This window comes from Strongylocentrotus purpuratus, unplaced genomic scaffold (genome assembly GCF_000002235.5).
Source record: "Strongylocentrotus purpuratus isolate Spur 01 unplaced genomic scaffold, Spur_5.0 spur5_scaffold_5, whole genome shotgun sequence".
Lineage (NCBI taxonomy): Eukaryota > Metazoa > Echinodermata > Echinoidea > Camarodonta > Strongylocentrotidae > Strongylocentrotus > Strongylocentrotus purpuratus.
In genome coordinates, this window is record NW_022145611.1 from 28,830,238 (window position 1) to 28,855,996 (window position 25,759).

The window sequence follows — 25,759 nt, forward strand, 5'->3', positions numbered from 1 at the left end:
TGGTTAAAACTACGTACAATATGATAGACACTTTGCTAATATGCATGTGGTCTTGATATTTAAGCTTTTAGGAAATGTGCTTGTGTATGTTAGAAAGTTGTCTGTGGAGGAGAAAGATTTTAACTTTTGATCAGGGCCCGTTGCATAAAAATTTGCCATCAATGGCAACTGCCATGGTAACAGGGCTCAACAGCCAAACTAAATGATAATAATAAAAACGTTACTTATAAAGCGCTTACCACCAAAGTCTCTAAGCGCTATATATATATAAATCAAAATCAAGGTTTCCATGGTAGTTACCATCGATGGCAAAGTAACCATCAATGGTAAGTTTTGTGCAATGGGTCCAGAACTTTGCAATCATACAACACAGAACAGTGAAAGGATAAGGTAAAGGTAACTTGTGAAGACCTATGTTTTTTTTTATAAAGCATTAGGAATGAGTGTCAAAGCCATTCCATTGTGGAAAAGGCATGTTAATATGATGTATAAATGTACATTTCTCATTTGATTAAAGGATACAAAGAATAAAAATATGTGTCGTCATTCATTTTTGTTTTCGCATTGAGAATAAAACAAAACATAAAATACACAACAATACACAAATACAATTTTGCATCTTTGTTAATTTAATAATACTTTAGAACAAAGTAACATTATACACACAGCTACAAACATTAAGCAAAGGAATGGAAGTGCATGAAAGACAAAACAAAACCTTTTAACACCACATTAATAAATAGATTGCGCAACCTAATGGCGGAGAGCACAAGAGGTGTATTGCTGAAAAACCAGAGGCCATGGGTGCTTTCACATCAGTGTTAGCTCAAGATGGAAAATATTACACTGATGGTTGAATCCAGTGCTGTATAATGTGCTTCTTATACAGCACCAAACACCAGTACTAACACAAATGTGAAATCACCCAAATAAAATAACATTACAAGTAGAATAAATTATAAATAACTTCTATGATCCCACCAATTTTATAAAGATTTTAGTACTTTACATCTGAAAGGGTAAGAAAAGGTGCAAAATCATCTTGAATAGTCACCCTTGCAGGACCAAACATATTATAAACATGTATTATACTGTCTTTAAATAGTACTGTCTTTACTCTTTCATACTGTATGTATTTTCCCCAGTGACAGTTTGACATGTGACATTTATACATCGACATCAATTACGTACCGATCCAGGTACATTACTCCTTCTATCCTCCTTTCAGATTAATCAACAACCCTCGTCTAAGATATACCGTATGCAAGTGAATTTGTGCAAGGAAGAGAGTAAACTGGAATGGCAAGAGTTTTTAGAATACCCATTATCAATCTGGAAGAAAAATGGTGCTTCACCATAAGCACCTGTATTAGAAACAAGATGATTAAATATGTGTGTGACATGATAGCTATAAAGCCACCATTTGATTATTCTAATTAACAAAAATTGATTACATATTTTTAAAGAGCTTTTCACTCGGTCAATTATCTGTTTGGCAATCGTCATATTAAATTTTACATCAATCATTACTGATTTAACAGTTGAAAATGATAATTCATCACTCAGCAGGAGTTTAAATAAAGAAATATATTTAGAATAATCTCTTTGTAAGAGCTTTGTTATCAATAATGGGCAAGAAATACAGTCTTTAAATATAGCACTTATAAAATAATGATGGCAACCAAGTCGGAAGAATATTTCAACTTTTGGCGAAGTCACATGATTCTTTCAATACCTTTTCAGGTGAATATCACACATGTATAGATAATCCATAGTGAAAGTTTAAAGACTTGTACAGGTCTAACTTTTCAATTCTTCAAGAAACACTCTACAAACCTGATCATTTGTCTGACACAATGGGTAAATCGATCAACACATGATTCAATAATAATTCTAATGTTCCAATGGAAGCAAAATGAAGTCATGATTGGAATTTGAACTAGAGTGAAATATTCCCAAATCATGGAACAATTTAATGATAGATTTCACCGATTACACACACCACAGTCAGTTTGAAAGATCAGTTGTATGGAGTTAATACAGGAACATGCCATTACACATGATCCAAACATGAATATTGCACTTTCTCTTTTGGGTAATGACAGAGGTCGTTCCTACTTGAAAAGACATCATGAGAGCTCAAAAGAATGGAAGCATAAGTCTTATAAAAACATGTCATCATATTTTTAAAACAGCTGGAAATTTTGAGCAAAACAGATTTTGAGACTAAACTTCAAATAATTTTAAAACATTGTAAATCTTTCTAAGATGTGCTTACAAAATAGAATTCTTCAGTGAGATAGCTGGATTTGAAAATACACATACTTAATATGTTTCTAACTTTAAACTGTACGTTAAAAAATCCTGGTCTTACATAAAGTATTTTCCAACTTTATTTAAAAGGCCTTTTATAAGACATTCCCTTGCCCTTGACCCTGTCACAGACTATTTGTTCATATTCAGTTCATACATGTAAATCTGTCACTATTGCAATCATTTTGCGAGTTCAACATATGATATGGACTGTTTTGAGGCACAACTTCTAAAATCCAACTCGCATTTATAGAATGACTAGGATATATAATTTTTTTAAATTGAGTTGTGTCGTCTATGAGATGAGATGTATTGCCGTATTGCTGAATAAACTACGAGCTATATCGTTATACTTTAAAATTTAGAATCTACCAAGGTTTTATCATGAAGTAAAATCTATTCAAATTCAAGGATTTTAGAGCAATAAAAGAAACCGTCCTCTTCAGTATTTCAGTTTTGTTTTCATTTATCCTTTACTCAGTAATCAATAAGAGATGTCAAACAAAAGAATTGCTCAATTTTCATTAATATACGTTCATCATGTTTTCAAGTGATCAACATATTGACCTTCCTGTGAATTCCTTTTCATTGTTTCATGGAAGTACAAATTCCCTTATCTTTCTTTATCTCAAAGAATTGTACAATACAAGTATTTCATGATCCCTACATACTGCTTCTATTTTCTAAAGCCCATTTAAAACAGTGAGCAATGTCTTATGAAATGATATCATAATTTCAGGGTATTTTAATTAGATTTGTGATATTTCAATCTAAAAAAATACAGATGTATTTAAGCAAGATATTTTTGTCATAATCTACTTGGCAAGTATGTTTGGAACTGATAGCAACAAAATGAAATAGCACCTACTATATCCTTCAAGTTATAGGAAAGACTCTGGCAACCTCAATTTCTAACTATAGAATAGAACCCTCCACCTTACGATTAAGCTCAAAACAAAAATACATACTTTGATAAAAACAAGAAATACCTCTGAAATAAAATCAAGGCCTTCAGCTTGACAACTTTGTACTTTTCAATTAAACAAATATTTATATAAAAAAATATGAGCCAGGAAATTGCACTTGTCTATTCTAAAAGCTTGTTAATCCATACACACTGTACCCCATTTCAACCTCTCTACACCTGCCTCTAATTTTATCAAAATCATTTAAATACAAACATATTGAATTATATTCTTTTATGTCAAGGTCCTATGATATAAATCAGATAATTAAATACAACAAATTATATTTCAGGTGATAAATATCTTTAAAGGTGTTGTTCAATTTTTAACGTACATTTGTATCCTTAATTAAGATGTTGAAATCATACCATGATAACAAAAATCTTACTACAAAGCAAGAAGTGAAGATCTGAAATCTTGTCATTGGAAATATCCCTGAACATATGACATAAAAGAGCTTATAAATATTGTTACAGACAGACTACTTCTCTTTTTCCTTTAATTCGCATTGGAGATTATGATTTCTTGAGTTGAGTATTAACTTTTTATAGGGACATTTTCCTCATGAATAAATCCTCTATTACAAAGCAGGTGTGAACTAGTTGAAAATGATTATTTCAATTCTTTCTTCTTCGTGAACGGGCACATCTAATGCCCACCTGCACTGCAGAAGCTTGCTCCTACGTTGAGGGCTTCTAACATGGAACGTAGGGTGGGGATAGCTTCTGATACCTGGGGTACGTCTGCAAGATTGAAGGAAGACCTGTTGGGGACAGAAAAAGAGGGAGAGATGGAGAGAGAGGGAGAGACAGACAGACATAGAAAAAGATAGAGTAGGTGAGAGACATTGAGTTATGTAAAGTGAGGGAAGAAAGGAAGAAAGATTATTAGTTACAATGATCAGCATTTCATTTGTAATGCATTTAACAAGTTTCTTTTTCTGACTACATTATAAATTAACTTTTGTGACCAATAGCTTCAGAAATCAATAGTAATTAAAGCTAAAGACCAGTTATGGTCGTGCCATTGTATTGTGAAAGAAACATTTTGGAATCGATCAGAAAAGGTTGATCATCTAGCATATAAGTATTGGTGTGTACTGCAAAGGTTCTGGAATCATCAAAATAATAAGAAATTTAGCCCAGTCATGGTAAAGTTACAAGCACTGTACACATAAAGATGTATATGGGACTATGCACACGTGCGTAACACGTGCGTTATATCTATCAGGTCCAAATAGATATAATAATTTACCAAATATATCAATTAGTAGGCGGTTTCTCGGCAAAATTTGTATCATCACCTATTAGTCAAAACATATTCTTTCACATGATTGGTAATAAAAGCTTGCGTTTCCAAAACTGGTCTTTACCTTTAAGTTTTATGAGGTTGTTTCCTATCAGAATAACTTGTCTCTTTTTTCTTTCAAAAAAAAAAAATCTATTGTCCCCCTACTTTGCATCACCCTTTTCTTGTATTATTTTCTTCTCACATTGGTTTTGGAACATCCTTAAAACCTTGTTTGTTCTCCTTCTGTTATTTGGTTCACATAAACTGTATTTGTACACTTCAATGTTATGTATATTTCTGATGTGAAATGTCTTTTGCTATTACCAATGGAAGGAGAATTTCTATTATAATGACAAATGAATCCATCATTCCAATTCAATCCAAGTCAATTCAAATCAAAAATACACATTACCTCTAACAAAGTACATTACCCACTACACATACCATCACCCATGCAATACCACCACTAAGGACACACATGGTCCCCTACTTACTCTTACCTTTTGATATTCATCCAACTTTGACCCCAAGAAGCAAACGTCTGAGGGGTACCAGAGAGTAGAGCCTCTATCTCCACCAGCTTGCCCTTTGGTATCTGGTTAGTGACCTCACGACCCAAGGCCATCACCACGCCAAGTACAATGGTGTACGCCATGGAACTATAGGATGAAGGCAGTATTCAAGGGATTCAGGTCAGAACAGATTTACTAGTAATATGTTATGAGGACACAACTAAGTGTGTACAATAATATAAGAGCCAGATTACCACTCTTATATGTACATCAGCTGCTTATTTACAGGCACAATCACTTCTATCATTGATATAACATGCATATCAAATAACCCAGCAGTCTTCCTGTTGAGCATCCTGTTAAGCAACTGGCAGGCGATACAAAGTACATGTACATTGAAAAATGCTAAGAAACTTAGTATTAAGTGCTATACAAATATGATTATTATTATTATTATTGTTATCATTATCATTAACCTAGCCCTGTCGATTTCATACTGGCATTCTCAGAAAATAGAAAATATTCTGGTTGTGATAGGATATTTAATCATTATTATAATCTTTCTCCACTTGTCTCTCACCTTGAGCCTCTTGATATAGGCATGAGGTTGTACACATAGTAAATCATGGACAGCACCAGATTGATAATAGACTCATGATCCTGAAAATACAATAACACACAAAACTAAGATTGAAAAACAACATTTTGTGTATACATTACATTGAAAAAGTTTCAAATACAACACTATTCTGTTTAACAGTTTTTAATTTTATTTGATACATATGCAATTATCAGAAAATACACCTCTTGGTATAGCCCATGGCAAGGCAACAACAGAATGAAAAAGAAAATCCATCTCCTAAATAATAGAGGATCAGGCTATATTTATTAAACTTTACATGCATATACCACTATAAAATAAAAATACTGTGATAACATAACGAGGAGGACAGTAGAGTTTTTATGGTGTAAAAAGATTTCAACCCTTTGAACATTTCATCTCCTGAGAGCCAGTAGGGCTCACCTACTGTATAGAATCATCCCCTTTTTAGCAAGATTCATGTATTTCAGTCTTCCCAGTTAAGATAAAGGGTTTTGGTTTGCTTACCATTTCTTTGGAGGATCCTGGCCCTCCTTTCCTGTGATGCATCTCATCAGAGAGGAGAGCCCAGATGAAGTCTATCTCAGTGTGGTAATGTTCCGTCCGTTGTTTGGTCGTCATCGTGTCGATGGAAAACATTATATTAGCAGCCCTACATAAAGAAAGATGAACAATTATATATTTGTTTACATCTACAGGCATATAAGAGCACAGAGTCAGCAAAAAATATTGTGTCTTCATCTCCATCCCAAATGCAAAGAAGTATGCTCCTAACTGTCTTCTACAAGTATAACGTTTATAAAGCTTAATTGCTCTGGCTCAAACATTTTTAGCTGATCTGAAAATGCAAAGGACATGCAGATCTTTCTGGACTTAAATGTGGAAATGTACTTTTGTTACAGAGTGACAATAACAACTCTTGAGACGAAAAGGTAAGAGTTCAATTATTCATCTTATGTATACATTATCAATACAGGATTATAAACATTAGCAATGTGCATTGATTGAACAGTGACTGTAAATACAGCCAGACTACAATCTATACATATCAATAAACAATAATCAAAACAATGTGAAAGGGGGAAATATGACAACTTACACTTCCCCACTCAGAGAAAATACAGCGCCTTCCAGTTTAGCATTTCTATTTTGAAAGCTGTCTAGCCGCGTTGAAATCATAAACCCTGGGAGTTTGTCGTTAGACATCTTGAGCTTGTTCACGAGGAATAGCAGACCCTCACACGATGCCACTTTGTCAAGATTAGCCAACAATCTCTCCTCTCCTCGATCTCTTTTTAATAAACTAAGCAGAGAAATAAGACATTTGTGAATGATAAGGTAGTAAACTACTACAGACCCAAATAAATAAATGTTTTTAATATATATGTACATGTAAACTCTATGTTGTTTATGGGTAAATACCAGATGGGTCATTTTATAAGCCACCAAAGGCAATAATCCAGTAGATACACTTCTTGGACACGAGGCAAAATTATACACAATTGACTACATTCTTTTCGGTCCAATGAAAATACCTTATTTTTGCCTGACTTTGACTCATTTTTCTCTCAGTCCGACTTTTCCCAAACTGGAGAAAAGGATATCATTTTCATGGTATTCCAGATTTCTGAGATAGCCAAGAACCCTATCTTTGATAAAATAAAGCCTGGAGCAAAAGTTGGATCATGGTGAGGCTGTCTAGCTTTCTTACCTGTGCTGATAAATCATTCTTTTGGTAAGATTGAAGACTGTATCAAAGTAGCTAGCATAGCGTATATCAAGAAGCTGGCCTCGTACTATGTTCATGTGACTGTTGTATCCTGCTTGGTAGCTTGATGAAGGCATCTGCTCTAACCATAAAACCGGTTGGTCAGGATCAACATACCTGATGGAAAAAAAAAGATTTACATAAAACATGAACAGTGAGTGATTTAGCTCTAGAAAACTTCAAACAAGAAATCAAACAAACCTTTTTAAAAGCACACTAGGTAAAAAATATCCACAGATCTTTGTAGAGAAGTCCCACTCTGTGCATTTTAGAATAATCATTGCCAAAGCCAAGGAGGTGCTTCCTGAGTACCTTTTGTTTGGCCCCTTGTAAACAATACGTCCACCTGTGTATCATAGAATGTGACATCAGTGTATGAATGAAGAATGATTGCATTACTTTCTTGAACATAAATGTATGCAATCATAGTTTTGAAGTTTTGTACAAATGACCTTTATCTGTACATGCGCAGATAGTATCTCTGAAGTGGCTTATTATATAACATGTAACTTGTCATGCGTAGTGCACTTCACATATATCATAAAACAGAGAGAATTGGGTCTTTATAGTATCTTTTTTGCGCAAGGCTAGCTTTTCCATCCGCACTTGCCATTCATACCACCTGTGGTAAACCTCAGTGATTTACCATGACGTATGTGAATGAACTTAATGTCCTCACCTTCTCCACTTGACAGCTATATCCATCATATCCCTCCATCCAAACCTCTTTCCATTGCCATTCCGGAAGTTTCTTCCATGTTTCCAGTAAAGCTGCATGGTCTGGGCTACCTCCAGGGACCCCAGCCCAAGGGCAAGCTGCATGCGCTTGTTAGGCAGGAAGCCGTCTGCGTCATACTGCGACAGTCGCCCGATCGTGGCGGCACGGCAGATCAGAGTGCGTACCGAGGGTAATAGGTCATGGAATTCTAGATGGTCTACGTCACTGTGAATGTGATGTGAAGAAAAAAATAGGACTTAAGGTTTAATAAGTAATTGTGAAAGATGATGAATGAAAAAAAGTTTTTCCCCCACTCCATTTGAAAATCAAATTCATAAACAGAGTTACAACACATTTTACGTTGATGATGTCTCCCATCATGCGATCATGAAGCCCTCTGCCTTTTACAGTTTCATTATGCAGCAAAATGCAACTAAGGTTTGTACAGTATTAACTTTATTACTGTTTCAATCACATAAAACCTTCATAATTGGATTATGATGCCTTGTGTCATACCGGTAAACACTTACATTTGTTTCAGGTCATCAGAATCAAGGCTTGACATTGTACTCTACCTTATATCTGGGGTCAAGCCAGGCATTTCTTTGTACCCCTCTGACTGGAATGGAAGATTCTTGACCCATCTGTCTTTCATTGTGCCATCTAGATCTTGGTCCATACTATATTCACTGAAAGGGGTGTCCAAGTGAGCATGCAGGTATCTGGACAATTCTAGCAAATGCAATGCAAATGTCAATATGCAATTAACTCATGTGAGATTAATGTAATCTTGTCATGCCGGTGTGTTGGGTAATTGAAATGGAGAGTACCAACTGTAATGGACAATTCCTCAAGGACATGTATATCAGGTTATGGTGTACGCCATATGGATGTTAAATACAGGCAATATCTAATCATCATCAGCATTTATCATTGTGTTCATTATAATAATATGCACAAGATGCAACGTACCCCTCATGCAAGAATGAGATTTATCAGCTACAGCAATAACTAATAAAAGATGTGTGAACAAGATTCCAGCTAAGGTATAAAGCCAAGAGAAGGGATATCTGATGATGAACCATAGTGGATGCACAAAACATACTATTTTATGTTTTGATAATATGAAATGTAGTGGAGTTTTTCATCTGCCGCTTAAATATCGTCATGAATAAGTTTTTATGACTTTGATTTCATTCAATTTCAAACAATGGATACAAAATTCTCTCTCGTTCTCACCTCTGATATATTTGACCTTCTCATACTCCAGATAGCCGGCAGTGATGTCATGCTGTATCATGAGTTTGGTAACGGTTCTCACAGCATCGTAGTACTGCCCCATGGAAACCAGGCACGCGCCTTTCATATAGCGACAAACCTCGTTGGTAGGATCCAAACCAAGGCAAAACTTGAAAGAAATGGAGAAAGAGAGAGGGGAAAATTACTTATAAGACCATTTTAACACCGTGCCAGGCTCCCAATGGTTTTAAAAGGCTCAAACAAATTTGATAACACAGTACACTGGCTGGCTTTCACTCAGCCTCCCTGCATGACTGATCTTGACAGAAGTTGGCAACCATATGACCAAACGGGTAACAGTTAATGATAAAACACCCCAATATGTAGATATATATAACTGGAATTTCATAATATGGATAAAGCCTGAGAGTCAGAAACAAGGAAACCAAAACAGAAAAAAAAGAAGTGTGACAGAAACAGTGAAATAATGAAGAGAAAGAAAGAGAGAATAAGAAAGAGAGAGAGAAAGATAAAAGAAAACATAGACTGCCTGCTATAGATACATGTCCCTTTGTGTCCAACACATCTTATTCTCCTGGGCTTTCTATGAATATCTTTTGAGCATCTCAAAGCCTACTCCACTACAAAATGCATCAAATTGACATTTCTCTAATGACTTAACACCACCACACTATACAGCATCAATATCTTACACACCACTAACCAAACTAACTTTTAACACTGCATGTCCTTACCTGGAAGTCACTGAGTGCCTCCCTAGGTTTGCCTGTGTGGTAGTGCAGTGAACCTCTCAGCTGTATTGACTGGACATGATGTGGGCTGTAGTGAAGTGCCTTGTTGAAACTATCCAAGGAATTTTCATAATCCCCCAGCTCTCTGTGTATTGAAGAAGAGAAAATGGCATGGCAATAATGAAGATCTTTAATAGAGATTTTGCAACTTGGTTATTTATAATTATTGAAAGAATATAAGGCATATAGTTCACAACAAATTGATCCAAGCTTAGAAAGACTAGGGTAACAGTGTGGCACAGATATTTTTGTTCTATATAAATAATGATCCAGTCATGAATTAAACTCTCTTTATTAGCTAACTGATACATAAAGATACTATTAAACTTAAGTATACAATACAACATTTTTTTTAAATTACAAGTTAAGAAAGACAATTTTATTTTTAAAGTAACTTTTCTTTTACCTGTATGCACGAGCTAGGCTCCTTAATACATCAACATAATCAGGCTTTATTTCTAGGGCTTTCTTGAAAATCCTTATGGATTCCTACAGAACAAAAAATAGAAAAGAGATATCATACATGAATAATTTCTGAAATATGAATCATTCCCCTTGAAGAAAAACAAGAACTTACAATGTAGACTTATATGTGCAAGCACAAATAGGTGGCATGGTAATATATATAGAGAGAGAAAATGTGAAACAGACGGGAGAACTGAAAGAGACAAAGAGAGAAAGCAAGAAATAAAGAGAAATATTAAAGTTGCAACACCATATCAAGTGAGACCATTTATGCAGTATTCTAATACAATATAAGTCACACATGTGTCAGCTCTTTGTTCAAGAGAGAGAGAGAGAGATGAGAAATGGCAAAATGAAAGGAATATAATAATACATACACCACATCATTAAGGCCCATCTAACAAATGGACACATACATGTATTGTGCCATAATTTCAACAGGAACTTCAACAATACAACTTTCACTTTCCACTCCTCCATTAGTCATTCTCTCCAATAAGCTTCAACGCATAAATGTACTCACTCATCAGTCTAATTTAAAATCATACATTTTAATCGTGATGAACATGGACAAAAAATTTAGTAATAGTTCTTTTGGATTATGAATTAGATTATATAAGTATTATCTTTCAAATGCAGTTGGAATTTAACTTTTTCATTTTTTTGGCCTGCAAATGGGACATAGTACCTTTAACCTTAGGTTAAGTTTTCGATGATGATGCTACAACATAGTCCAAGTCTGTTGACCTGAAATGACCTTTGACCTTGACTTTGTGATCTGAAATTCTACTCACATGATTGGGGATACTTGATTACCCTATAGTCAAAGTTTCATTGACTAAGAACTTATACTTTAAAAATTATATCAAAAATTCAAAAACTTAACCTTAGGTTAAGTTTTTAATGTTGACGCCGCCCCCGCCGTCACCGGAAAAGTGGCACCTATGTCTCGCTTTTTGCTCCGCAGGCGAGACAAAAATGGCAAATAGAAAGAGCTTATTTGTTAAATTGTTTAAATCCCCTACAAGGATGCAAGAAATTATATTTTACATCATCCATCTACAAGGGTAAAAATAAGTTAACAGCCATTATGTTTTGTCTTTTTTGTGAAATGTACCTCCAGCCAAACCTTTAAACAACGGAACTTAAGTACACCTAGTCAGAAGTGGTATATTTAATCAAAATATGTACTAAAACACACGTACTTCCTCATTATTCTGACAATGGCCAATACTCTAAACAACCTTTTATTATGCACTTATGATTCATAATAAAACATAATCCTTCCATGTTATCTATCACAGAACTCGACATTACTCATTATGGAAGTACAATGCTTACATGCAGTTTGCCTTGATGATACAGGGATATTGCCAGTAGATGCATGACATCAACCTGTGTCTTATCTTCTTTAACAGATTCCATCAAGTCCTTCGTTGCTGCCACATATTTCTACAAAAAGGGGAAAATATTAACAACAAAAAATCAAATTAAAAGAAAATATCTTCTTTTTAACACTTAGACTGTGATCTATATTATAGTATACAGTCAGAGACAAAGATAATCTGAAAAAGTAAAAATTAAAGGGATGTATACGAGGAACAAATTCAACCAGTTTAAGGCTCTAGGAGGCAATGTCCCTTTGTCCTTGGCAGAGATTTCAAGGGGCATTGCGACAGAATACTATTCGTAAGATAGTTTGTGATAAACCAATATCATTTTCATCTTGTCTACCAAAAATAGCTCTTTTGTTTATAACTGTTATTCTTAAAGGTAAACTAAAATGGGCAATGCCAGTAACAAATGTGATACATGCATATGTAACATCAAATCAATCCGCAGATGATTTTGATTCCAATGAGCGTATTGGCCTTTAACTTTAGATCCGCACTTCACAGCAAAATTTACATTTCATGCATTTTTTTATAGTTTCATTGCTGTTTTTCAACAAAAACCAAAAAAATGACAGTGATTTGATGCATCTTCACGTCCCTACCATTGTCATTACATTAACATGACAGACTTGACACACATAAAAGTAATGTTAAAATCTCTCACACATCTTAGAGTAAATAAAAACAATTCACAAACCTCCTCTTTAAACATCATGTATCCACGGTACTTATACAGTTTGGCAGTCGGCCTCAAATCAATTGCTTTCGATATATCTCCATATGCCTCTCTATTCCTCCCTTGTGTCGAAAAAACCTGGCAAGAAACAGAGTAAACTTTCTTTATACTATCGCAACAAATAGGAGCATTGTTCTTGTGAATTGGAATAAACTTCTTGTATGTTAGAAAACAGACATAAAAAGGTACTGAATGAAAGGCCACACAATATCGAAATATGTACTATTTTAATTTTGAGAAACAATTGAATAATTCCAGGAAAAACGTTATGATTGGCAGCTCTGCAAACACCTGGGAAGGAAGCATCCATAAATTTGAACACATTTAGTTGATAAATGTCCATGTCTTTACTGAGCAACTGTACTTTATTCTTAATTTATGCTTTTCTCATACACTTTGGTGGGGAATCTTGTAGATTGATGGGCAAGAATGCAATAAATTTCTCAGAACAACCAAACTGGGGTTAGTTCTCCTCTTATTAGACTCCTTTCATTTTAACCCACTGGCATATAATTTCTCATCAAAATGAAGACAGAGTAACAGGCCTACCTGCAATATTTTCTAAACCTCTCATTTGACCAAAGCGATTAAAAACAATGTACATCGCAATGCCCTATTTGTTACACTACTATCGATATGCTGTATTAAATTTCACTTGCATGTGAGTTACACTTTACTCTAGTAAGTAACTATGTTTTTTACTTTGCACAAGTATGCTCCAGGTTTTACTGAGAAATTATTAAAGCATAACCTCAGTGGTGTATCTAGTAACAGGCAATCATAAAGACTGGCATTTGGCAAGGTGTGAAAATTAAAGAAAAGGAATATATGTTTATCTTTTATTTCCTTAACTTCCTAGCATTGTTGAGTAGAGGAAGATAAGGTCATTGTGTTTAGATCTTTCACTGTAAAGTGTGAATTTCATCATCTGTACCTGACTCAAATCATCCAAAAAATAAAAATTCAACTTTTGAGAAGAAAAGAACAAGATGTTGAAAATATTTGTAATTCTGCAATCACTCTGAAAAGAAAAATTATTTGCATTCAACATCTTTACCATCTATCATTATTTTTGAGAGACTCTTTGAACTACCTGCAACTGATTCAGAATAACATCCACAGAACCCCAGCCGACCAGAAGGCAACATTTAATATTCATTACATAACAAGGCATGTTACGTGAAAAGATATTGCAGTTTAAATACACTATTAGTAATCAGTAAAACCATTTGATGAGAAGACTAAATGACGACCGCGTACATGCTCACATAGAATAGGGCACACCCTGAACCCAAGTCGGACTTTGGTTCTGTTATCCTCTATATCCTTCATATTAGCTTAACCGTTCAGAACGTTTTTCAGTTTGACAAGATAGAGCTACACAGAAATAATTTGTTAGGTGATTGGTACACTTTAAAGAATGACCATTGGTGATGTGATCATCTTACTTACCTCTGCTCTCTTTTCCCATCCTATTGGGTTCCTTGGATCCAGCTCAATAGCCCTGGTGAAGTCTTGGATAGCCAGTGCAGCATTCAAAGGGTGCTAAGCATTCAAAAGAAACAAAAAAGAATGCATTTCACAGCTAATTTACTTCTAAATTCAAACTGTCACAGATATCAAATTCCCACTCACTAGTATACTCTCGTTTATTTTTCATAATTGAAGATGTTTATGCTGGTCATATATTTATACATATATAACATTATATATCCTTATGTTTAATTAACATTGTTAATAGAAGTTATTGTAACATTAAATGTATGTACTAACACTTTGATCAATCTATGTTTTTAAACCTTTATGTTGTACAGGGCCTCCCACAAAAGTTACATTACTGTGAAAGCTTCAGAGTATTAATAAAATAAATAAATCAATAAAAAGAAAAGAAAACATAAAATAACCACTAGGTCACAATGTATTTATTGGCATGACTACTTCCTGGCATATTGAATTTTTGCTGGTATAACAATTCTCTTGTAGATGTAATAATTACACATTAGGAAATGTGAGCAGCTGGAATATGAGAGTACCGGTATCACAGCTTTGTATTGAAGTATTACTGTACACTAATACTTCAATTCGTTAAATATTGAACCTGGTGGATATGCTCTGAAGAATCTCTATCAATGTTTATAAAAGTGGGTTAAAAAAGTTTATTCTTGAAAAATATTAATCAAATTTGAAACTTTTATCTGTAATATTATATGTCAGCCATTGTGTTGTGTATTTTTTTGTGGTAATGTTGTATTTCATCGTGTCATTGTAATCCAGTACTTATATTTACCTTTTAAGTATACATATTCTTTAGGTCGGCCACTTACATGTATAAGGGTCACCTCTTTTCTGGCTGCTACCTAGCAGCTTTGATATTTTGTACCCATGTATACTGTGTGAGTCAAAAAACAGTTTACACTCAAAAAAATTGTCAATAATTTTTGTTAAGGTCAGCTATAAACAATAGGTTATCATACATGTTTTGAAAGAGTGTTATTTCCCGATTCGTTTGGTATCATTTTTGTGTGGTATGTGTTTATGCTTGGATGAACAGGAGGCATTGTTTATCATGTTTATGAGATGCATTGCATATATGCTTTTTGCAGAAGCAAAGTCACACACACACGCACACAAATCTTCTTTAAATATTTGATATGTGTGGCATGATTAGTTTCGTTAGGGATGTTATTCGGAACTGCAAAGACCAAAATAATACCCAAATCCCAATTGTTTTATTCAAACATCACATTAGCATTACTGGCGAAAGTCGAGCTTTGCACTCTCTTAATCAATGCATTCTGTTCATCCAAGCATGAACACATACCACAAACAAATGATACATAATGATTTGGGATAAAACACTCTTTCATACGATGTATAATAATTTACTGTTCATAGATGATTTTTTTTTAAATAATTTTCAATTTTCTAGGTGTAAACTTTTTTGGGACTCACACTGTATACATTCTCTATTACTCTATTCTTTTGATGTAACAATGTATAATTGCATGTATGTAATTTTGTCAATAGCTTAGGTGAAATATTATTTGATATAACACTGTCCATTTTATCCAAGCTGAGTTATCTCAGAGTAAGAATTCAACAGATTTACAGTATGATGTTCCCCCACACTGACTGACTTTAAGGATTAAATTTATTTGAATATCTTCCATGTAACAATCACTATGAATTAATATAAACCAATGGTGAAAGTAAGAAGACACAGTACAGCATCTTGTTTTCTTATTTCATATTTAATTAGAGATATTACAGCAGAATTTATACCCCAGCAATTTGTTAAATGGAAGACAAGAAAAGACAAAAAAAATTCATAGGACTCAGGAGGGATTTTAAAGCAACAATGAAACTAATTAGATAGCCCTATTGTGAACTCTCATTACAATACAGTAACTGCTGATGTGACCAGCTGTTCACAGTTGTCTGGTGATACCTGAAAATGGCCATTGTTTGCAACTCCACAATAAATACTAAAAAGGTCCTGGCAGAATTCATTAGGGGAAAAGCATTTTCAAGGAATAGATGGATGTATCAAGTAGGGCATCTATAATACACCGGGGTTAAGGGAAATATCTGTGGATAAAATACTTTGCTGAATGGCAAGAATTCCAACCTTCAAAATTGCCTATGAAAATTGAAAGAATGAAACACTATAACCATGATCATCCCACAATATAACGCTCTTGGTAATATAAATATTGGGTATTATTGTCAACAGAGTATTCACATTCCAGCTGTTTATAGTGGACTATTACCAACATGTGTAGATGAACAGCTGGGCTCTTTCTCACAGCTGTATGTGTATAACTTGTATAACAACAAATACAATAGAAACCATACACCTCTTTGTACATATACATTGACTGGTAATTCACTATACCAGTGAAACCAAAATTATGAAGTTCAGAGCTACACAATGTTTATGATTCTCAATAGTTCCCATATAATTAAAAGAATCATCCCCCCCCCCAAAAAAAAAATATATATATATATATATATATATATATATATATATATATCTTCTGGATATTCTTTACTGTCTGCGTACATGTACAGGCCACACCATAGAGTAGAGACTTTGCTTGTAATCCTGTCAAATGACATTCTGTGGGACATGGACGATAAAAAGATCACTGTTTTGTGACTGTGATTTATCTTTTATATTTGATACTGTTAATCATACTATTCTGATGAACTAAATCCTATAGTGTAGATGGTCAAGCTCTAGAATGGTTTAAGTCATACATGTAGTTGGCAGATGGATTCCAAATTGTTATTATCAATGATTCGAAATCTGGTCTTTCTGCACTTATTTGGGTGTTCCACAAGGATCTGTAAGAGGCCCAACACTCTTCTCAATTTATATGCCAACCTAAAAGAGTGACATACATGTAATGTACATGAGTGCTACACAAGAGAAGTAACCATTGATATTATCATCATTATTTACATCACATGGGATTTTCTCATCAGTCATCTTGCTTTCCACAACATTTTGGACTGATTTGTATCATTTCATTCCAAAGAAAAAAAACATTGCCTTGCATCTCACCTGCATGCCTCTTCTGGAATATGCCACTGCTCTTGCATGGTACGCCCCTATGAACTTAGGGTCTTGTTTGATGAGGGCAGATATCATGTCAAGGGCCATTTCTTCACGTCCAGTATTCAACAGGACAATGGAGAAGCCTATCATACATACAACATATGAAAGAGGAAATTTTGAGAAAAAAACTATAGAAATATAATGCATTACTATACAATGTACATGACAGCATAGTGATTTATACGTACATGTACCAGCGTTGCAACTGAATTATGTCAATGGTATATATGTCCCCATGTACAGAATATGTCCGTAAAGTGATGAACACACATTTTGGGAAGTGGTATTTTATTTACTCTGTAGACAAACAGACAGTTGTCAAATATCTCCTCATAAATAACCCTATTCATCAATCCAATATTTTTTCACAGATTAAAACTTTTAATAAATTCACACCATATGATAGAAATGTCCAAAACCTTCAATTACTATCAATTTCTCTCATTTTGAAACCTGTTCTCTGGATTTCCACCTCCCTGAAACTGTACATGTACAGTAGTTGAACCGTCCCTTAAAAGTATAACCAAAGGGTTTTTTTCCACAAAGTTTCCATGGTACTCAAAATGTCTTTACTTTAATTAGCATTCACTAGTACTTTCACTTACAGGTACCATCATGCTCTTTCACTTTGATCTAATCACAGTAGTAGTGACTATTACAAATCTATTTGGAAATCCATTATATTACATGAATTCAATAAATTCCCCCACCACCATTGATTCATTTCAACAGACGAGGTGATATTTCAAATGTCCCTACTTCCTTGAAGTATGTGAAATTGTTCTAGATCAAATGCACAAACATCATCCTGTTAACCTTTAGGAAAAGAATAAGTAACATGAGCTCAGGCTAGTCAAGAATTGCAACAATTACATTATAGGATTACTCCAATCTAAAAATAATTTTAATTCTACCAACTGAAAGAGAATCAGACAACTGGATTATTACATTTTAGTAATTCTAAGATCGCTATCTCATGGAAACAAATTGGAAACTAATAGAGGTAACAAGTTTGTGATATCATTTCCTCAATCCTTATCACAAATTGCTTTGTCTTTTTACATCATAAATTTCCCCTTCTCTGAGGGAGGCTGATATTTCCTAAATACCTTTACCAAAACGTTGATGGTAGCATGTATCCTAAATATATGCTATTAACATTTCATAAGAGTTTTCACTCTCACCTAGCTTATAGTCCTTGTCTTCATCTCCAGTTGCAAATGGGACCATATTATTCTTGTGGAGTACCCCTGCATAAATCTACAAAAGAAAACAGAACAGGATTATGAGACAAGGAAGAAGGATGCAGGAAGAGGAAGGTATAGAAAGAAAATGGAGAAAGACATATCTTTAGGAGCTATATATATATATATATATATATATATATATATATATATATATATCAAAGAGTGATTATTTCTTTGCATGGGCGACAGTGGGATATATTCCACATATTGGTGGCAAAACGCAAAGAATTAACATTGATTCTAGTTGTCACAATTGATGGGTTACATGTGCTCAATTTTACATCAGGATTACAATAACAATATCCATAGAGAATCTGATCTTAATAACTGGGAATCGAAACAAATTATTTCATAGCTAAATTGTTTTACCTTAACTTGACTGATTTCAATTTGGTTGTTAGCCCCTAGTCCATCTAACTCAGGTAGTTGAGCCCCACATAAACCCAGGAGGCTTGCCTTGTCATCATCACTAATTCCCATTGGATCTCCAGCCTCTGAAAACCAACCAACAACCCACAACAAAAAAGAAGGGAAAAAAAAAGGATTATAATCAAAATGTGTGATTTCAGAATAATAGCCTCGCGCCTATTCATTTTTATATCAGGAATCATTGATCAAGTACATTTATAGGGCATGCTTGTACTTCACACAAACTGTTGCATTAATCCTGCTCAAAGTCATATAGACACTTTCTGTCTCTATTATTCAAAATGCAAAAGATATCAGTTTGCTACTTTGCTTGACCCATGATTACAACCCTATATTATGTACATGTACATGTAGTATGGAGGAAGAAGTACAACATGCATGTGCAGGAAGGAAGAACATTTTCCCACATGCTGTCTGTGGATCGACAGCCAGAAGGGCATTAACACGCACAGACAAATATAATAGAGCAACACTGTTCAGGGCCCTGCTTCATAAAACTTGTTATTTCTAATAAATGCTAAATATCTATGACAAATTTGCTCTCAGCCGATCAAATGCCACAATTTCAGTAGCTTATAACATATTGAAACAGAGTCCTGGCTCTCAGAAAATTATGTAAAATAAATCTTATTCATCTTATTCAAATTGGGAAGTAATAGTATATAAATGTATTTATGACAAACATCAAATAAATCCAGAGCAGAAAAATATTTCATAAATACAAAGCTCTTAAAGATAAGTTGAGTTCTGGTCATGGGATTGCATTGTGAAAGAAACGGTGTGGAATCAATAAAAAAAAAGGTTGATCATCTAGCATATACATGTAAGTATTAGTGTGTACTGCAAGGTTCTGGAATCATTGAAATGATAAGAAAATTTGGCCCAGTCTTGGTAAAGTTACAAGCACTATACACAGAAAGATGTACAGTACATGACTACATGTACATGGGACTACACAAACATGTGGCTGTTACATGCCATATTCAGAATATTAAGGTATTTGAAGAGCCATGCTTTTCAGGAAATTTGTTTTATCTGAGTTCTTCCACACTTGCATCATAACAATGATAATGCTCACAAATCATTTTTCACCTCTTCCCAGAACTCAACCTTCTCTTTATCAAACAAGTTATAACAACTTTTACAATTTACCAATAGTATTACAGTAGTAGAAAGAGATGATGTGATCTTAATCTAGAACAACAATGAAGCTGCACATGAGAATGTCCCAGCAGAAGAGAGTATGACATCTTGGAAGTTTCCACATGTTATATATCACTTTAATTATCAAGTTTCTACTGTAGACAATATTAACATCACATTGTTATATTATTCATGTTAGTTATTTATTTATTTTCTAATTGAAGAATAGAAGACCCTTATCAGCAAGAATATGCTGAAAATTGACCTACTTTTGGTTTGACATGGAAAAAATCATAATTATATATGCAGGTACAGCTGAATGCCAAGATAAACAATACCACCAACAATGACTACTTATTGGTAGGAAAACTCTTTACATGACTGCTCTTTTCAAGGCCAATGAATCATGGACAAAAGAAGGAACTCAACTTTTTACACAAACAAAACCACTTTCCTGGAATAATACATTGCATACAGTGTATATACATGTGCAATACAAATATTGATTTTTCTGAGATTTCTAAACCCAACATACTGTACAATGCCCATTGCTATTAAAACAACAAAAACTACAATAATCCATTCTTAATTTTAAGAAATGGCAAATAAATAGCACATCTTGATCAGAAATTTTTTTTTTTAAAGGAGAGAGTAAAGAACGTGTCACCACACTGACCATAAGGAATTAATATACATATATATTTTTCAAAAAAATGACACAACCAGGTCAGAGAAAATTTGAAGAAATATTATAGTGAAGAAAGCTGTATTTACATTTGAAATCAATCACACAAAAATACATTGGCATCCCTGTCCTTGCCCTAATAGCAAAAGGGCTCTCAATTTGCTATGAACAGGATTATAATTTATCAACGATTGCTCTTTTGGTTAAATAAGAATGGCTCTAGTTCATAAAGGGGTAGTATGAATGTATTGTACATTATCTGGGAACCCAAGAAAATCATCCAACGACGATGAAAAACGCCATTAATTTCAACAACAACAACAACTACCTCGGCACACACAGGTACATGTACGAGAAATCTCTTCTTGGAGAGAAAAAATAAATAAAATGTGTTGTCCAAAACAAATGGAGAGCTGCAAGGAAACAGAGTTACCAATTTGTGCTTGATCAATCAAAACATACACTGTATACTGATCTGTTTTAATCTGGATATTTTTCTGTCCAGAGTCAATTCCATCAAAACATCACTTCTATTCAGTGGCTAATATAGTACTTACATTTCCCTGATAATGGATTAAAAAGAAATCAGATAAATATCCCAATGCGCAAACTTACTGTAGATTAAAACTACTTGATTCATGTAGTACTTCATCAAATTTCATCAGAAAATTGCATCTAGTTTGACTTATAAAGCACAAGGCTATCACATGCTTTCATGAACTACCCATTAGAAAAAAAAATATTTTGAATCCAATAAACTTCCTTTCCAATTAAAACAAATTCTATCTTAGGGAAACAACCTCCCATTGAAGCAACTACTACACTGTACATTAACATGCACAGAGTAATTTCAACCTTTGCAAAGATTAATTTCAACCTTTGCAAAACATACAGTGTACATGTACTTTGTTATTCCATTAAAAATCGAAGATATCGTCACGGAAGTAACTGCAAATATTTTTATGAGCAATTATGGAATAATGGCAAAGCACTCTACTAATTATGTCGTCACGATATCAATTTTTCATTCTAATGGATGATATGGATCTGTAAGTAGTTACTTTATTGTCTATTTACCAGAGAGAGAGAGGAAAAAAAAAGGTGGGAGAGTGGAAGACCTATCGTGGGAGCTATTGTTTACTGGATTATGACACAGTTAAAAGCGCAACATTTGTGTACTACCGTAATTAATGTTGTATAAACCGCCCTCGTGTATTAACCGACTTTTTTTTGCCGACTTAAAAAACAGTAGAGGACCTAGGATAGAACCTTGTGGTACGCCGTGTAATAGAAGAAAAATTGGAGGAATTATTTTTATCAACTACATATTGAAATAGGCCTGAGTCATGTCGGGATTTTCATAAACCGGGTCCCGACGGCCTTGTACCGATCGGGACCCGGTGTCCCGAAATCAGCTTGCAGGATTTGTCACTTGCCTCTATAAAAAGCGCATAAAATCAGTATGTCCCTTAAAAGTGACCTTTTTTATCAATCAAATAAATCAACACATGCATACCTCGGCTCAGATCGGTATATTCTTCTTGATATTCTATTTGACATTATTTTCATCCATGATTGGCGATGTTTAGTACCTCTAAAAGTTAAAAAACTGGGGCAGAAATAGAAAGACAACATTCGAGCCGCCATTTTGATTTATGCAGGTTGAATAAATCTGGTCAAAAAATATGAATGTTAAAATAATAAAACGGCTTTCTAAAAATTTCTTCTGTACAATATACCGATCATATAATATTTTAAAGACAAAATAAATATTTATCTCTTATTTCAAACATCGCATGCTTTTTTTTAAAAGCTGAAAATTACTTGGTAATCAAGAGTTTCGATACGGATAGCTGTTGCAAAGCAAGTTCAGACTAGTCTCGGAAAAATGCGCAGTGCTCCTCGTTAGCTGTAATGCGTGCCAGAACGAACCCAAACAAAGACGTGATCGTATAACAAGAACAAAAATCATTAAAAACTATGAGAGCACAATTGGAAAGACAACTACTGCTCAAAATTACCATAATCAGATAGATAACCTGGACAAAGAATTCAATAATCGCCCAAGAAATGCCACAGAAATTGTGATAATCGAGGAGTAACTGGGTACATTTTTATCGCAAGGGGCCTGCTGCAAATACTCGAATCCTTTGTTATACTGCTTTTTACCGTAGAGGGCGGTATTTGCCTCGTATAGCCTCGTGTTCAATATAAACATGTGTAATTCGGATATTGCAGCAGGCCCTTCCGATGATGATTGTACCTATAGTAACTCCTTAACTATCACTATTAATGTGGCTTTTCTTGGATAACTATTGTTTTCTTCCTCCAAGATATATGTATCTGCTTACGATAATTTTGAGTAGTTGTCTTTCTAATTGTGCTCTCGTAATTTTTAATGATTTTTTTTCTCGTCACGATCACATCTTTGTTTGGGTTCGTTCTGGCATGCATTACAGCTAACGAGGAGCACTGCGCATTTTTCCGAGACTAGTCTGAACTTGCCTTGCAACAGCTATCCGTATCGAAACTTTATGTGATTACCAAGTAATTTTCAGCTTTTAAAAGAAGCATGCGGTGTTCAAAATCAAAGAAAAAAAAACCAATTTTGTCTTTTAAAAATTATTCGATCGGTATGTTGTAAAGAAGTACTTTTTAGAAAGCCGTTTTATTATTCAAACATCAATGTTTTTTCAACCTGATTTATTAATCCTGCCGAGAGACCCGGCCAGTACAGTAGCTAGCTATAGCAGCTGGCAACAACAACCCCATGGGGCGAACTGCCTTGCAACCCATATTTATATCAGCAGTTCGGATTGATTCAGGATGAGCTAGAATATGATTGGTAACAATTAAATACTTAAGATTTAAGGTGGATTGATTTTAGTGGTGTGCAAAACTGCAATTTCTTACATAGTTCGTTATTTTTTTTCGGAGCGTCGGTTCTCAAAAAACGAAACCGGGACCCGACGGCAACGGTCGGGTCCCGGTGTGATCGACCGTACCGACTCAAGCCTATATTGAAATCTATCAGAAAGATTACTTTCAAACCAAGATGACAGACAAATTTGAGTGTTGTTTTAGTTTCCGAGTGGAGAGTCAACACACCAATTACTGAGCTGGGAGACATTGCCAGGCATAGCGCCAGGTGGAGGGACATAAATCAAAACTTTTTTTTTGTGTGTGTACCGTGTATAAACCGCACCCCTGACTTTTTTTCGGCGGCAAAAAGGTGCGGTTAATACACCGTTAATTACGGTAGTCTATTGCCCTTGGTACATCATACATGTACATGTGATGTACAGCTGTACTTTTAATTTTTTGGGCCGAATCTCTATCTTAAATATTTCTATACAACAAGAGATTCACAGGATAAAGAACTGCATATAGTATATCAGAGTGATATTAATTTAACATTTAACAATCGATAATAAACTGTATTGTCTCAACCACCCCCCCCCCCCCCATCCCCATCCCCATCCCCATCCCATCCTCTTAAGTCTTATGATTAGAGTACTCTAGACTTAGTTATTAGAGCTTTAGCTATAACTTATATAGACCTAGGTATGTTTACTTACGCCCCTCGACGCAACCTGGGAGAAGAGATATGCCATCTAGAGCAACTCCTTGAGAAGCCACCAAGATAGTATGCCGGACTCCTTCTGCTCCTTCCGCAGACATCTTCTCAAACTCGCTCAGCCATTTCTGCAGCTCGTGGGCAGTTATCGGTGTCGCGTCGATATCTATGGCCGGACCTCTGGGGAGGTTCTTTGGTGGGGAGCCGCACTGGACCTGTTGATGGTTGACGTGGAGTTGATTGGGAGCCGCTACTACCTTGTTTCCGTCTAAATGGAGGTGGAGATTGATATGAACAGGGGGGTCCGTGCCTCCATTTTGTTGGGTCGCAAACGATATCTTGATGGCAGACGATTTGGATGCTAAAACAATGAACACGGTCAAGATTTTGGCAACATACTGAACGGCGGAAACTTTCCGTGGGCCCGCCATTGTACTACTACTGCCGTACCGTCTGTGCACATTGAACTAACTAGAACTCGATTCGATTTTAATTGTGTACGTACCGTACGTTGCTGCAGTTGGCGCTTTACTTGGCATGGGTGGAGGGGCGCTATATACTACGGGGGCGGTACGTGCATTCATGCATTGGCGTTCTCGATCGCCGGTGGATCAATATATGCTACGTGGTCGTACGTGCTTCGCTCCGAAGGCGTATTTCTTACGTAATATATACTTTTTTTGCTATCATAGGCTGATGTGAAATAACTCTCGGAAACACAGAATGCCGTACAATGGCGGGTCAGGGGAGAGAGAGAGAGAGGGAGGGGAGGGGGATGCCTGAAACCCAATCTGTCATACAAAAAGGGAAAGGTAATAATAAACACCAACATTGCGTTATAGACAAAAATATAGCCATGTAGAATTTCACTTTCCTTTTCTTTCCTAGACCTCTATATCCTACTTGTCAGAGATTTTTCAGACCCCCCCCCCCCCATGAATGAGGATGCTGAATCCATCAGTGATTACATCATGCCTTTTTTTTTTTTTAAAGAAAAGTATTGTAATATGATTACATTTTTATTGTAGAATATTAAAGCACAACATAGTTGTTTCTTCATCCAGGCTTATCTAATCATTTGATTTCCTAAGGCACCCAAGTGAAAAACATGTACATGTACATTTAATGTCACCATACAGGGAAGGGTGGGGGCATATTTCTAAAGAATGCTTTTGTTTTTCCACAGGGTCATATTTCCAAACATGCAATATATCTGTAAGGGTCTAATGGCATTTCATTTTTTT

General features: G+C 34.9%; 1 protein-coding gene across 1 annotated transcript; it reads right to left on the reverse strand.

The window, feature by feature from the left end:
* Positions 1 to 606: 606 nt before the first annotated feature.
* Positions 607 to 24,968, reverse strand: LOC582740 (tetratricopeptide repeat protein 13). The gene is made up of 18 exons (XM_782682.5): positions 24,517 to 24,968; positions 19,051 to 19,175; positions 18,619 to 18,694; positions 17,381 to 17,517; positions 14,266 to 14,358; positions 12,775 to 12,891; positions 12,025 to 12,135; positions 10,625 to 10,707; positions 10,162 to 10,303; positions 9,407 to 9,575; positions 8,743 to 8,899; positions 8,129 to 8,392; positions 7,393 to 7,566; positions 6,781 to 6,984; positions 6,189 to 6,333; positions 5,661 to 5,740; positions 5,069 to 5,227; positions 607 to 4,041 (listed from the first exon to the last, which is right to left on the reverse strand). The coding sequence occupies exons 1-18, from the start codon at positions 24,944 to 24,946 to the stop codon at positions 3,927 to 3,929; spliced, it is 2,781 nt and encodes a 926-aa protein (XP_787775.4). The 5' UTR covers positions 24,947 to 24,968; the 3' UTR covers positions 607 to 3,926.
* Between the last annotated feature and the right edge of the window lie 791 nt (positions 24,969 to 25,759).

Coding starts and splice junctions, on each gene's coding strand:
- LOC582740 (XM_782682.5), bottom strand. CDS start 24,946: ATGGCGGGCCCACGGAAAGTTTCCGCCGTTCAGTATGTTGCCAAAATC. Junction 7,567..8,128: donor ATAGCTGTCAAGTGGAGAAG/GTGAGGACATTA, acceptor TTTTTCCATCAG/GTATGTTGATCCTGACCAAC. Junction 5,228..5,660: donor CCTATATCAAGAGGCTCAAG/GTGAGAGACAAG, acceptor TTCATCCTATAG/TTCCATGGCGTACACCATTG.